The sequence below is a fragment of the Lithobates pipiens genome, unplaced genomic scaffold, assembly GCF_037356315.1.
Source record: "Lithobates pipiens isolate NorthernLeopardFrog02 unplaced genomic scaffold, aLitPip1_a1.2 Scaffold_27, whole genome shotgun sequence".
NCBI classification, from domain to species: domain Eukaryota; kingdom Metazoa; phylum Chordata; class Amphibia; order Anura; family Ranidae; genus Lithobates; species Lithobates pipiens.
The window spans coordinates 45,045,985-45,060,815 of record NW_027507788.1 but is presented as its reverse complement, the minus strand read 5'-3'; the positions used below and the strand labels follow the sequence as shown (position 1 = coordinate 45,060,815).

General features: G+C 38.4%; 1 protein-coding gene across 1 annotated transcript in view; it reads left to right on the top strand.

Moving 5' to 3' along the window:
- SIK2 (salt inducible kinase 2) overlaps window positions 1-13,280 on the top strand; it is a 221,971-nt gene extending 208,691 nt beyond the window's left edge. The window contains exons 10-15 of the mRNA XM_077456934.1: window positions 1,509-1,752; window positions 3,011-3,295; window positions 3,619-3,776; window positions 5,659-5,769; window positions 7,650-7,741; window positions 10,593-13,280. Of these exons, the coding sequence (XP_077313060.1) occupies window positions 1,509-1,752; window positions 3,011-3,295; window positions 3,619-3,776; window positions 5,659-5,769; window positions 7,650-7,741; window positions 10,593-11,151 (1,449 nt within the window). The 3' untranslated portion in view covers window positions 11,152-13,280. The remainder of the gene's footprint in view (window positions 1-1,508; window positions 1,753-3,010; window positions 3,296-3,618; window positions 3,777-5,658; window positions 5,770-7,649; window positions 7,742-10,592) is intronic.
- The last annotated feature ends 1,551 nt before the right edge of the window (window positions 13,281-14,831 follow it).

Below are 14,831 nucleotides of genomic sequence, written 5' to 3'. Positions count from 1 at the left end.
CGGTAATTAGGAACATGAAAAGTGTCACGAACTAGGTATAGGATAAGATTTACAGATTTTAGTTTTCTTCTTTCCCAATCTATTAAGACTTTCCTGTTCACACACTTATACCAAGTCCTCGGTTTAAGTCTCATTTAATAAGGGCCAATCTTTTTTGGACAGCAAAAAATGCATAGTGAGCCCACATCAAAAGATAAACTCTGAGGTGAACGGCAAGTATATCTCATATGATATGATTTATATGAGCTATAGTTGCTGTTTATCTCGGAGTTTAACTTTTGATGTGGGATCACCTGTTTCATATTGAAGTCCATCTTCCAGTCATCCCCTTCGTATGGTTGATCGAGGTCATTTCCTCAACAATGCCTATTCGACCCATGTGCTGTACAGTACATGTGTCCACCTTGTCCAGTATGCGTGCCAACCATACTACCCTTTTTCGTCTGCACTTCATGATCAAGCATCACTCAAGATTCATCACTCTACCTGATCCACAAATTATAGACTTTTCACAATACTCACACTTTCTGTTTATGATGGACTAATATGATACATTTGATACATCTGATTTATTCACGTTCACTCAAGGTTTTTACTGTTTGTATAAGTTTCCTTTTCCCCATTTTTTTAGCACTGCACTATTTGCTTTTATTCAAGTCTATGTGACATTTGTCTGCTCAAACAACCCAGTACTCGATTTTTACTGCCCAAGTTGCAGCATGGAGAACTGAAGCAGTCAGAGGATGGAAGGAGGCTGGGGAATATGGGGGTTATGGTAACACAACCTGAGCAACAGGAACAGTGGAAAATCAGGATGCTGGGGATACATTCCAAAGAACTGTGCTGCATAGGAAACCATAATGTAGCTATGGCTAGACCCATCACCCTTCACCAATGCCAAAGTAAGCAGATTTACATAGAGGTCTTCTTTAAGGGGTTAGTTCACTGTTCATTCCATTCCCCTCTCTGGCCTGGAGATGGCAGGATGCAGAGGAGAGGAAATAGAGCACTGCATGGTAATGTATTGAGGATGCAGTGATGCATAGGGAGACTTGTGGCAAAAGTCAGTAAAGGCAAACTAACCCTTTAAAGGAAGATTTCTTTTAAAATGTTAAGGTTCAGTTTTTTCCCTTTTTTAAATAACAAACCTGTTATACTTACCTGCTCCGTGCAATCCTCTTCTTGTCAGGTCCCCTGTCAGCGCTCCAGGCTCCTCCCTGATGAGTGGCTCCAAGCTGCTTGATCTGGGTGCATTTGCACATGCTCGCTCCTGAGGTGCCTCTGTGTGTCTATGAGGGGCACACAGTGTGGCTCGGCCCCACCCTGGCTCCCTCCTCACTTAGGATCAGGCAGTCAGTTTCAAAAATATGTATTGTAATGTTTATAGATATCTGTTCAAATTAATGAATTAGTCCATGTATAGATATTAAGCCTAATTTAACCAGCTGAAACCTAAATTTTCTGTACACTTGTATATTAAAGTCAGAATTTTGCATTCAATCTTTTAGGTTAATGGGTGTCTGTTGGATCCTCTGCCCCCTGTGACAGTACGGAAGGGTTGCCAGTCCTTGCCATCGAATATGATGGAGACATCTATTGATGAAGGTATAGAGACAGAAGACGACTCAGAGGATGATCCTTCTGCAACATTTGCAGCATTTCAAGGAAGGCATAGTGGTCAAAGGCGGCACACGCTGGCCGAAGTTACCAACCAGTTAGTAGTAGTGCCCAATATAACATCAGATATGGAAGGTAAGGACTGTAAAACGATGTATGAACAATCATGAGTATTTGGAAAATTGGATTTATTGCAGGTGCCCCTGGAATTATTTTAACGCAATGCACTTGATAACTGCTAAAGACAACAATGTTGACTTCATTCTTGAAAATGTAAAAAAATATAAAAATATATTTTAAGAGGCTTTTTTTGTATTACAAAAATATTTTTGTGGTACAGTTGATTGCATGTTTCTTTAAACCACCGACTTTCTTTCCAGTAATGTAATCGAAAGGCATGTTTTACAGGTTCTCCTCGGCTTTTCTTAGATCTGAAGTGGCTGTTAACTTCCAATTTATTACACTTAGCTTCTGTGTCAATAACGCAACTAAAATTATTGAAACTTTCCCACATACAAGCCTTAAAGTGTATTCAAAGCCAACCCTTTTTTTTTTGGTTTTGGAGTAGTGAGGGGTTAGAGCCCATATCAGTTTTGTTTGTTTTCTCTGTCCACACTGGGGAGATTCATCCTTTCTTTTTGTGCTGGTGACTTCCTTCACCAGGAAAGAAAGTGATGGGAAAATCCAATTTTTTTGCTGTTAAAATGCTCCTGTTTCAGTTGCCTTAATGGGTATTTCTTTTCACTTCAAGTTGCATATACAGGACAGGAAGTAGAAATAAATCTCCCCAAAGGGACACAGATGGCAATAAAACTTATAGGGGTTTTAATAATTATCTACTCTCTATAAAATAAATAAAAAATGGTAGCTTTTAACCATTTATAGTAAAATGATGGTGGGTGGGATGCACTCTCGTTCTGGGAAGACCTATCATGGCGCCCCAGAACCGCAGTTCTCGCACGCTCCCCTGGATGGGTGCTGTCCAGTGATCATGACCATGCTGTGTTCCTAAGACATGGTGTGACCTCGATTTCAGTAAAGAGCCGATGACGTGGCTCTTTACTCATATGATTGGCTGTGTACAATCATAGTCAGTCACATGTAAACAAGTGTGGCGAGGAGAACTGATCAGCGAATTGTTCTCTGAGATAACAAAATAAAAATGTGTGTGTATATGTATATAGTATATCATGACATATAATATTGTGTACACATTTTTTGCCAGTATGGGTTTTCATAAATTGTTTGGAATTTTACTGATTTACTAAGTCATTACCAGTTCATCTGTGTATTTGGAAGCAAGTGACATAATGCTGGCTTGATAATTGTTCCTGGTATTGTTGTGGTGTTAATTTGCGCAATGTTTTTACCACACTGTCATTTTCTTTCATAGGTAATCTCTTTGGCATTGGTAACCATCCTTCTCTTGGGAGCGTCGACTCAGAATATGACATGGGATCTATTCAGAGTGACTTAAATGTCCAGGAGGACTCTGGGGTTTTGAAAGAAGTAGCTATGGCCAACCAGTCTGTCAGCAGGCTAACTCCACCATACATAGGACTGCGACCTACCAATTTACCCATGCCAGCTATGGCCTCTCAAAAACGGGAAACTCACAATAGGTCTCCTGTAAGTTTTCGAGAGGGTAGACGAGCATCTGACACCTCATTAACACAAGGTAAGTCCACTTCTGTGGCAAAACTTATATATTAAAGATTGATGTAAACTACATTTATTATTTCTGTGATAGAGTTACTTCTCTGAAAGTCAGAAGTACAATTTTTACATATTCATTAAGTTGGTAAAAAGTTTAAGGACTATGTGCAGAGTGCAGTACTCTGACAACCAGTCATAATTCAGATCACTGTGGTAAGCTCAGTTACAAGGTATTTGATTGCTGTAGGATATTGCTGCACTCATTTATTATATAACACTTTTTTTTTTCTTCTTTTTTTATGAAATGTTTTCTAACTTTCATTTTTTTTGTTTATAAAAATGTAGGAATTGTGGCATTTCGGCAGCACCTTCAGAATTTAGCAAGAACCAAGGGTATCCTAGAGCTCAATAAGATTCAGATGCTGTACGAACAGATTGGACCCACCGAAGATCCAAATACCATAAGTACACCTCATCACTTCCAAGATCTCAATAACCCACAGGTATAATGTAAGCCTTGTTAGAAAACGCTTAGAATAAGTAGATTATTGTTAGGAAAGAAAAATCATTGAGGTCAACTTGTATTTTTTTTTACTTTTATCTTAGAAAAAATATCTGTCCTTTGGATTATGCTTCAGCTTTAGTCCCCCTCATTGAACAGTGGGTGTTTTCTCTTTAATCAACCAACAGGGGGCTGAATTATTTATATTATTTTCTTTTCTAAAGAGATACTTGTAATAGGAAAAGGAAAGTTTATTGTAAGATAGGAAATATTTTGGAGCGATTTCCCTCACCCTATGCAGTAGAAATCTTCAAAATATAAGTACCATTGAACGCAAGTGGAAAAACATTGTAAAACTTAAAAAAAAATTATTTGCTTGCATGTTTTGGAAGAATCAGGAAAGCTAAATCTCTAATTATGTTTTTAAGTGTATCTAAACCTGGAAACAAAAACGTTCTATATTACAGCTTACCAGTTCTTAGGTGAGGTTCCTGCATATAACACACCTAATGTCCAAGGATGGCTACCCTCACTCCTCCACTTTAATCATGGCAAGAGCCATGGCTATCACCTTGGCTGAACTTCAAACATGTCTGCCTTTGTTCATCTCCATTACATTGGGGGTAATAGAATTTAATACAAAAAGGATTTAGGAAAGCCGCGCTTAGGAATAAGTTAAGGTTGCTGCCGCCCTACAAGTCCTCAGCCCCCTATTTGAAGGCGGTGGGCATTTAACTGTTTACAATAATAGTATGGGGCTTTAGGTGCTACCTATACCAGACAAGATGTTTTACCTGAATCAGTGCCCTAAGGCAAAAAGGTTGTAATATGCAAATTAAACTCCCCAATCCAAAGTTGACTTACAATGTACAAAAAATAAAATTAATTTATACAACAGACCGCAATGCTGGGTATATGTGCACTAGATACTAGAAATAGAGTGATAACCCAGAGGAGGGAGATGGAGAGAGAAAAGAAAAAGTGGTATTCGGAATCAAGATCCCCAACAGGAGGATTCCGAATACCACTTTTTCTTGACTCATTTCTAACAGATATTTTCTGTACTTGCAGAAATGTTCTTAGCCATAAAAAAGAAAACCAATGCAGCCACCACATCTAAGGACTGGTATAAGCAACATATTAAAATTTTGGTTTTAGATACATTTAAAGCTGTAGTAAACTTAAAAAAATAAAAATAAAATCCCCCTGCAGGTTAAAGGCTAATATCCATGCTAGCCCATTATGAATGACCTACCTTGAAACAAAGCCCTCCAGCCCATCCTCATCCAGTCTTCTTTTCGGTTTTGCAGGCTGCAGCCGCTTGAATGGTCAAGCCGCGATGACATCATGCACACAAATCATGCCCGCATTGCAGTAGCTTTGAAGGAACGGCACATGTATGCCATTCCTACAGAGTGCGTGCGCCAATGATGTCACCATCTGTTGCTCACTGGAATAGCTCCTAAACAGTGCACGTTTAGGAGATGTTCATTTTACCTACAGGTAAACTATATTATAAATTTACCTGTAGACAAAAATCTAATTCAAGCGTTTACTTTCACCTTAAAGCTATCAGGCCTAAGCAAATCTACCAAAGGGGTCCTATTTTTTCTATTATATTTTAAATGTATTAAACATTATTTAGAACACATCAACAGCAGTGGGAGTACCTTTTTTTGAAGATTTCAGTTTTTGCATTAGCAGATTTAGGATCCTATGACAATGATAAAACTACGTTTTTCAGTCTGTATCACTTTTGGTTGGGCTGACTCTTTCTCACTGTTGCAGACTAATAAAAATTAATATTACCAGTATAGTGTTATTAAAGCAGTGAACTTTCATGTTAAAAAATTTGCCTGATCTGCATCGTTTTCTTACAACAGGATTTGTCCACACAACTTCCAAATATGCCTGCATTCCCCAATGGTATGCAGCCCCAGCTACTATCTAGGCGGCAGAGTCTGGAGACACAGTATTTACAGCACAGGCTGCAGGTATGGAGGTTGTCATATATCTATTGTTACCATACATAATGTATTAAAGATCTTTTTTAGTAAATAAAAAAAACTTCATACACCTTCTCACAGAGGAAGCACTTTAACCTGACCATAGACACAAGAAGTAGCAGGGATGTCCGACCTCCAAAACGTTTTCTTGTGAAAGGTCTTTAAAATGCATGCACAGATAATTGCTTGGCCGGTCGATTCTTCTCCCAATACCAGTTCACTAGTAGGTGTCTGCGGGGTAAAATGTTCTCAATGCCTCTACAATCCTCTGCTCATTGACCCACACAGGACAACAGAGAACTGCTTGAAATCTTAGCCGTTATCTGTGATGATTACTGCTGAGATGAACTGAATACTAAGAGGAGATGCTGCCATAGATCTGAATGCATGGTAATCAGCCCTTCTAGCCAACAAGGGGAACCTAGGAAACCTGTTTCAAATTTAGAGTAAAAAAGTCTCAGTTGTATGTTTGCAAAAATATTTGCAAATCTTTCTAAGCTATGGAAGCACAGGCCATAGGACATGCATGAGCAGCCGGAAGTCAGTTGATGTTAACCTGCACCTTATTGAGGGACTTTGGTCATCTTGCAACTGGGAAGTGGTTTTAGTGAATTTAAACATGTTTCTGCTGAAGGAGATAACCACAAAGGCTGAAGAGCATAAAAAATGTATATCAGGACCCTATAACAAAAGACACAACTAGCTCAGTGAATAGATTATTTATTGAAATAGCAGATGCAATATTGCTTAAGAATGGTGCTCCTTTTCTTAGCCCTTGTACACACGGTCGGAGAATCCGTCGGAATGTGTCCTATCAGACCGTGTCGTCGAATAATCCGACTGTGTGTGGTATGCATCGGACTGATTCCGTCTGAATATCCGTCGGACCCAATTTTCCAACATGTTGGAAATATTTCCAGACCAACTGGGCCGGTCGGACATACTCCGATCATGTGTAGAGAATTTTGATTGGACCAAGTGCCACGCATGCTCAGATCAAATTCCTACATCAAAGCTATTGGCTACTAGCCTGAATGTAGTCCCATCGTAACGAAATTACGTCATCACGTTCTGAAAGATCGGATTTTTCGCCAACTTTGTCCGACTGTGTGTATGCAACAGTTTCGGACAAGATCCGACGGACAAAATCCGACGGGCAAAATCCGACGGATTTGGTTGTGGAAATCTCCGACCGTGTGTACAGGGGCTTAGAGATAAAGCATTCACATTTGAGGATGACTAATATATATATATATATATATATATATATATATATATATATATATATATATATATATATACGCACGCACACACACACACACACACTAAATTCTGGGGCATAATATATCAAACAGACCTCCCACATATATATTCTGTGTACCTATAGATGTGCTTTTCTGTTTTTCTTTATTTTAGTCACATAAAGCTGTTAATTGTTTGTTCACAAGGCCCACATATGAAACAGATACGTAGCAATTGCTTTAGTAGCACTGATCAAAAATTAAAAACACTAAAACTTTATTTCCTTGTATTTCTTTCCTGAGTAAATTCCTTTCACTATCTGAGTAATGTAGAAATCGCTCTAGCTCACCATGGGGTGAGTGTATGAGTAGCCAAAGGTTAGGACCTTTTTGGAAACAGAAAGTACTTGTGTTAAGTGACAGGAATCCAGGCTTCTTGGTTCTCAGCTTAGTGCCCTACAATGAGTGTTAAAGTGATTGCTAAGAGTGTTTTATTCAAACCTGCATTGATTTGTTTCTTGATGGACATGATCAGGCGTTTATACTGACCTTTTAATTTGCATATTGTGCTGTAACTGGCGGTCAATGCTCCTTGTTCTTATGCAGTCTTTCTCTATTCTATTTCAGAAAGGGAATCTGCTGGTGAAAACGCAGAACAGCTGTCAACTGTATTGCAAGGAAACACCCAGAAGTTTGGAGCAGCAGCTTCAGGAACACAGGTGAACCTCAGTGCCAGGCATTACTACTTATCCAGGTCTGCCTTGTAGCATACAGGATGTTGTTCTCCAGTGCTGGATTGTCTTTGGTGCTGTACAGTGTATTCTCAATAGGTATTAACATTATGCTATGACATAAAGCGCTATTGTCACCATTTGAAGAGGTATGTTTTCAATAGTATAAATAATAAAGAACTTAAAGAGTGGGTGCTAAAAAACTACACTACTCAGCCCACCCTAGCTTCCTAACCAAAGCTAAGCCAGATACTGCACTTCTATTAGGAGCACCAATATAGATACCTTGCACCCAACTAAGGTTCGGTATCAAAAAGCAAACATTGGGCTGGTTAGTGAACCCAATGAATTGTTGCGGGTTGCAGTAAATAGCAGTATGCACATAAATGAGTATGTAAAGGATTAGGTCAATCACAGTTCACTAGACAATATGTTCACTAGGCTAAAGTAGCATAGAATGGAGTTATATGCAGCTAAATTAGAGTAAGGCTCGGTTCACACAGGGGGCGACGCGAGGCGACACGACTTGCCGTGCCGCGACCTGACAAGTCGCCCCCGTTCTGTACTACGGAACCGTTCTAAGAGGAGCGACTCGAGTCGCTCCGACTTAGAAAAAAGGTTCCTGTACTACTTTTGGGCGACCTCGGGCGACTTGCATTGACTTCTATACAGAAGTCATTTGCAAGTCGCCGCTGAGGTCGCGGCGCGGCAAGTCGTGTCGCCTCGCATCGCCCCCTGTGTGAACCGAGCCTAAACCTGGCAATCTACAAAATCAGCATTAAGTGATGGTTTTAGAAAACCGTAACAGCGTTACTACTCAATTCTGCAATAATGCCTCTGTAATCAGTAGCCTATATCCATATATAGTGCACTCTAGATATAAATGACAGTGATGAAATTTAAGACTCCCTAAAGAGATACCTCTTACTATGGACAACAAGTAAAGTTCTTGTGAAGTGGCTATCTGAATCAGTATCTTTTAGCCCTAGTCTTTCAGCCGGCTATTGTCAGGGCCCAGTCTTCACGGTGGTGCACACAAGTATAGTCTCAATAAAGTCTGCATGCAGTAAATATTGCCGCTAGTTAGATGACCAGTCCCTGTGTTCTTAGTCTCTGCTAGCAGCAACAAGTTAATGGCAGCAGTGTCTTCTCGCTAGTCCCAATGATACAGCAACAGGGGTCATGCTGCTCGGATATCAGCTCACTTACACACACACAGCTGCAGGCTTATAGCAAATCGATAGGCATTCTTCAGTCTCCTCACAACAAAGAGGAAATTCCTCAGTATTCAGCCTAAGAAAAAAACGCTTTCATTATGGTGGGCTGGCATTGGGAATTGTATTCCAAGTGTCCATTAACTGCCATTGTAAAATTTATTACCCAAACTTCATCTTCCATGATTCAATGCTGCCAATCATCAAGTCTCTCTTGAGCTTCTTCTGCTTGTCATCTCCCCTGGTGAATGGAGGCGAGGTAGTGTTAACACATTTAACTTAAGTCAATTGGGAGCACAGAGAGAACTGAGGCAAAGTGTCTTAAAATGCTCTGTCTCTCTCGCCAAGCACCTGACTACACTGATGAGGATATAGGTATCACCCATTGAGCAAAGTATGTACTTGAATATGAAATGACAAATGTAGCCTCCAAACAGACACACATTGGGTTTTGCTTCCTAAACTGGTAGCACATATTTTCTTTATGTAATGAGTAAGCATTAAGTAAACTTATGTAAGCAGACAGGCAAACAAGATTTTCATATATTAGAGCATCAGAATTAACACATAGCTGCATACTGTGAGGCTTTATCAGATTAGATGTGCTTTGCAGGGATTTTTTTTTAGGTAGGCCTCACACTATTATTGGTAAATTTTTCAGATAAAACTCCAAGTGTGTAACCAGTTAAGACTAAGTGTGTTCAGTATTCCAGTTTACTTACTATGTTGCGACACATGTACCATTAAATACTGTATTTATCGGCATATAACACACACTTTTTTCCCCCCTGAAAATAGGGGGCAAATCGTGGGTGCCTGTTATACGCCAATATAGGCTGCCTCAGAGGGGAAAGAGGGGGCGAGTGCCACAAAATTAGACAGAGCCGGATCTCCTATGTACTCAGCTCGGCTCACAGTGACCCCCAATCCCGCTTCCTGGATGGCCCCTAGCATTGACGTTGCATGTCCCAGCATTGGATTGGTGTTATGTCCATCATAGCACTGATGAGACTGCAGTGATGGGCACTGATGAGGCCGCAGTCATGGGCACTGATGAGGCTACAATCATGGGCACTGATGAGGCTGCAATGATGGGCATTGATGAGGCTGCAATGATAGGCAATGGTGAGGCTGCAGATGGGCACTGATCAGGCTTCATTAATGGGAACTGACTCTTATTTTGCTTCAATGTTCTTTATTTAAAAAAAAAAATTTCCTGAAATGTCCCTCTTAAAATTAAGGTGCGTGTTATATGCCGATAAATACGGTAATTTTACAGTCTGATGGAAATTATAAAGAAAAAAAAACTTCCTCCTTCACACACATCCTGATTTTAATGTTTTTTTTCCAGCTACTTTGATCATTGTTTCATATAACTTTATTTCTTTGATTGGATTTGCTTTTATGTTATCTTACACTTCAACATTTTTAAACTATTCTACTGAAAAGTACTATCAATTTGTCGTATGTGGGCCAAACTCAATCTAGATTTGAATTTGTTTTTGTTTTTTTAATTTCTTAGATACAGCAACAATTAACAAATGTTTTAACAGAATTTACTGCTCTCTTCATTTTGTTATCTTCAGGCAAATATTTAACAATTAATATTTCTTTAAATCCAACAGGCTACATCAGAAACGCATGTTCCTACAGAAGCAGCCACAGCTACAGGCTTACTTTAACCAGATGCAGATAGCAGAAAACACCTATCCGATGCAAGGACAACAACTCCCATTGTCGCACCAAGAAACGACGCAGCAGAACCAGTTCAGCTTTTCTCAGCCACTGAGTCCTGTGTTGGAGCCAGCCTCAGATGAAATTCAGTATGATCCATTCTTAAGTCAGTATCATAAGCTGCATTCCCAGCAGATGCAACACATTATACAGCCCAGCCAGCAACAGGTGATAACACAGATCCACATACAGCAGCCAATCTTACAGTATGGTTATCAGACCTGTGAATTACCGCCAGTGTCAAGACAAGAACCAGAATATACAAACCAATGCCAGTATTCTATTACTTCAGCACAGCAAGGCAATATGGCATTAGATGAAAACCAGGGCAGCCCAACAGGACATGATCCTCAGTCATCCTATGAAACCTTAACCCTCAACGAACCCTTTGACTGTGAGATGATGGAAACTGTTGACTCTCAACATAGTGGTTATGTCTTGGTCAACTAACTCATTCTCAAACTATTCCTTCAGAAACATGGTAGTAAGGTGAAACATGTAGAAGAAGACAGTTTAACTGTTCTTTTTTTCAGTCCAACTCAAGTAAGGATCTCTTTGGTATGACTTCTGTTGTGTAGTCCACCTTGCAGACCTGACTTGTATTGTCGGATTTTCGGTCCAAGAACCTTGGAGAAAAGTGACTAGGAGTTATGTGAATCTTCTAGAGAAGAAAACACTGGACTTTTTTTTTTTAAAAAGCACCAATTTCATCTTTTAGCTCAGTATGGTGGTCCGGTGAGGATCAACAATATGGAGCTTTCGTAAGACAAAGCCCCATTAAAAGCAATATAGTATTTTTGTTTTCGTTTTGTTTTCTCAAGGAAACTTTGTAGAGGGAACTAAACCTCTATTACAGTAGATTTATGGAAACCTTATAAACTAAGCTACTGAGATAGGCAACAAGCACCTTTTTTTCTTTTTTTTTACTGAGAAGCTAAGATATCATTCTGTTTTAATGGATTCAACACTACTGTTTGGAGTTGACTTTTGTTGAAGTGATTTTCATTAAATGTAGAGGTTTGGTATGATGACGTAATTAAAAAAAAAAAAAAACGAAGAACTCACCGTGTTGATGGTCCAGTATTGACTATAAAGAGGAATTAAGCTTCTCATTTTACATGGACAATGTTCTAAGGGAGCCATTTTGGTGGCAGAATGGAATGAATTGTCATAAAGTGTTGCAGACTATGCGGACATTCTGCCGATGCTTCTCTTCCAGAGACAAAATAGGTTACGAGAGAAAACACAATTGTTACAGAACTGTCCATTTTTAACTAGATGAAGAAATAATAATCTTGACTGTGTTTTCAGGTCACAGTAATGCTATATGTTGCTGTTTGTTGACAAAGCTTTGTACATTTGGTAAATCCTTTAGATTTTAGTCAGGAAAACACAAAATGAGCTATAAACTGTGTAATGTGTGGTAGTTTTGTGCCTTTATGGGTTCTTTTTCATAACAGAGTATAATTTTTCTTTTTTGAAGAAAAAAACTAAATTAGACCATACCCCATTTATATCAATGCTACATCCAAAGTCGATTCAGAGTTTGTGTATATGTATGTCTGTTCCACTGTGTGGAATGCAAAAGAGTTTAATTAATGTTTTTGATTGCTCATGTGTAGAAAAACGTTTTTAAAAAGTATTATAGCAATATTTAATTCTATTTAATGTCATGAACTGTTGATATTAGCCATGGCTATTGATGTTTCATGAAAATAATGAAGTGATGGAGTATTTTACCCTAAAAGCAGATACCGTATGTCACATGGGAGTAGTGTTTTTTTTTTTTTTTTTTTTTTTTTTTTTTTACAGCTTACCCTGGCTAGGGCTAGAAAATCGGTATATTCACCAGTTACTCTTTCACGTGTTGCACTTTCTGCAGAGTCAAGAGTTATTATAGCCATAGTGTAACAGAATGTTCCATTATTTTGGAAAACGTTATGGGGAAAGATGAAAAGCCAGTAGTAAGAAATAATGTACTTTAGATTGACACAACATGTTTATTGTCAGCCTTTAACACTAATATAAACTGGCCACATTTCAAAGCATAATTTGAATTATACACGATTAGGCAAAGTACATGCAGGTTGTCCTCTGGTTACTAAAATCCAGCATTATATAGCACCCTCTCTTACATGTACTAATGATTTTGGAAGGAGCTCCTCTGAGAGTCTGCAGTCCAGAATGTGCAATTCTAATGAGCTTTTTTCTGAACAACTGAATGTAAAATTGCATTGATAACAGTGCAGTTGTTCATGGTAAGGGTCATTGCAATTGTGTGTCACCCTCCAGTACAATTGGAGGAGCTTTGCTGTTAAAAAAAAAAATAGAGAGCACTCGGCTTACTGAAAATAGGACATACTGTATAAAGGGTGTGCAACAAATCTGTAAGCAAAGCACCTGCAAATTTGTTATCATCTCCATCATCAGTGCCACGATGGGCAGCCCTAGTATAGGTATAATATTGGAAGGTACAAATGGAAACCTTTTAGGTTAAGTACTTTATACGTGAAATTACTTTGACATCTGCAATCTGAAGTTATCATTTTTTTAAAATAAAATATCAATTCCCAAAACAATGTCATTTGCTACAGTAGCATTAACTATAAAATCAATATGATGTGCGTTTGAAAATGTCTAAACCAATTTTCAGGTTTTTGTGAACTTGTGTTTGTAATGGACACTGTAAAAAAGCTTGTGAGGAAGCGGATTAAGCTGCGACATCATCCAGCCTCTATTTAGCCTATGCGCACACATGGTCCACCTGCAAAAGATCTGAATGTGCTTTGATTAACTAGACCTCGGTAAATCACGTGGAGGTGAGGTCAGGAGCCTCTGTCGTATGATGATTGCATACAATAGATGCTGTGTTCGTATGCCTGGAGTTTGTACTTTGTATGAACGCTCAAAAGAAATGCAGTGTATTTAATACCAAAATCACTTTTTAGATTTAAATCAGGATCTGCCATTAATGATTTGTATTTTTAACACTATAGAAATGTGATTATGACCCCCTCTTTGTAGCCTAGTCACTATGATTGATTTGGAAAAAAAAACACATTGGAAGGATTTTCCTACCTCTCTGAAAGATTTAGTAATGAAGTTATAATCGGGAGCACACATCCACATCATACACCCTTTAAATTCTTTAAAAGTCCTCGGTGGTGACTTTTCATATATCTGTCTTAACAGGTTTTATTTAAATGTACATGTAGGCATCAGATGTTTGCCAATATTTCAGCGTTTACCCTGATACAACCATGAAAACCAGAGAGCTCAGCTACTTGTCTGTCTGCAAGTTCTCTTCCTATAGTCCAATAGAGTCTGCTAGGCTACATGATAGAATATTTGTCCCACCGCTGCTAAATAGAGTATCTACAGGAATATTTGGAAAAGGGGCATGGTCTGCAACCCATATGGGTCGATGACAGCAGTCTACAACCCATGTCGGATCAAGTCCTGATCCACTTCTCTCGAAAAGAAAAAAAATCTACTTCAGTTGGAGTTCCTCTTTAAAGGATAAATGCATCTTTAATTCATTTTAAAAAAGACAGCTTTTATGATGTCATTGTTAAAAAAGCAAACACATTTTTTTTTAATTTTTTAGTTTTTAATGCATTTCCAAACTGTTTTATATTATCTTTGTTACTATTTATATAAAAACTTTATTTACAAATAAACATTTACAGAGTACACCAATGATAATGAACCACAGAGCACAATAAGTTTTCTAAAGAGAGAACACAGCATTAACTTTTTACTTTTAGACCGTCTCTCTCTAACGAAGTCTGTATGCATCCATAAAGATCAGTGAGGGGAGGACTAGGAGTCTCTGCTCTTTCAGCTGTATGTGATTTACCTACCAGCTGGGTTAAATAAATACAAAATATTGATATGCAATATTTCAGATTTACCGAATTAAACTTTAAAAAAATCAAAATTTTTTAATCCAGAACATAATAAATTATTTTCAAAACAATATATTAGTATAAGGCCCTAATTTGTGAATGCAAAAGTACTCCATTGTCTAGCTCATGTACAAATCCTCCTGTAAATTCTTAGGTACAAAGCATGAGGATAGCAGAAAACGACTTTGCATTGCGCTAGTTATTGTATGCTATTAACCAGCA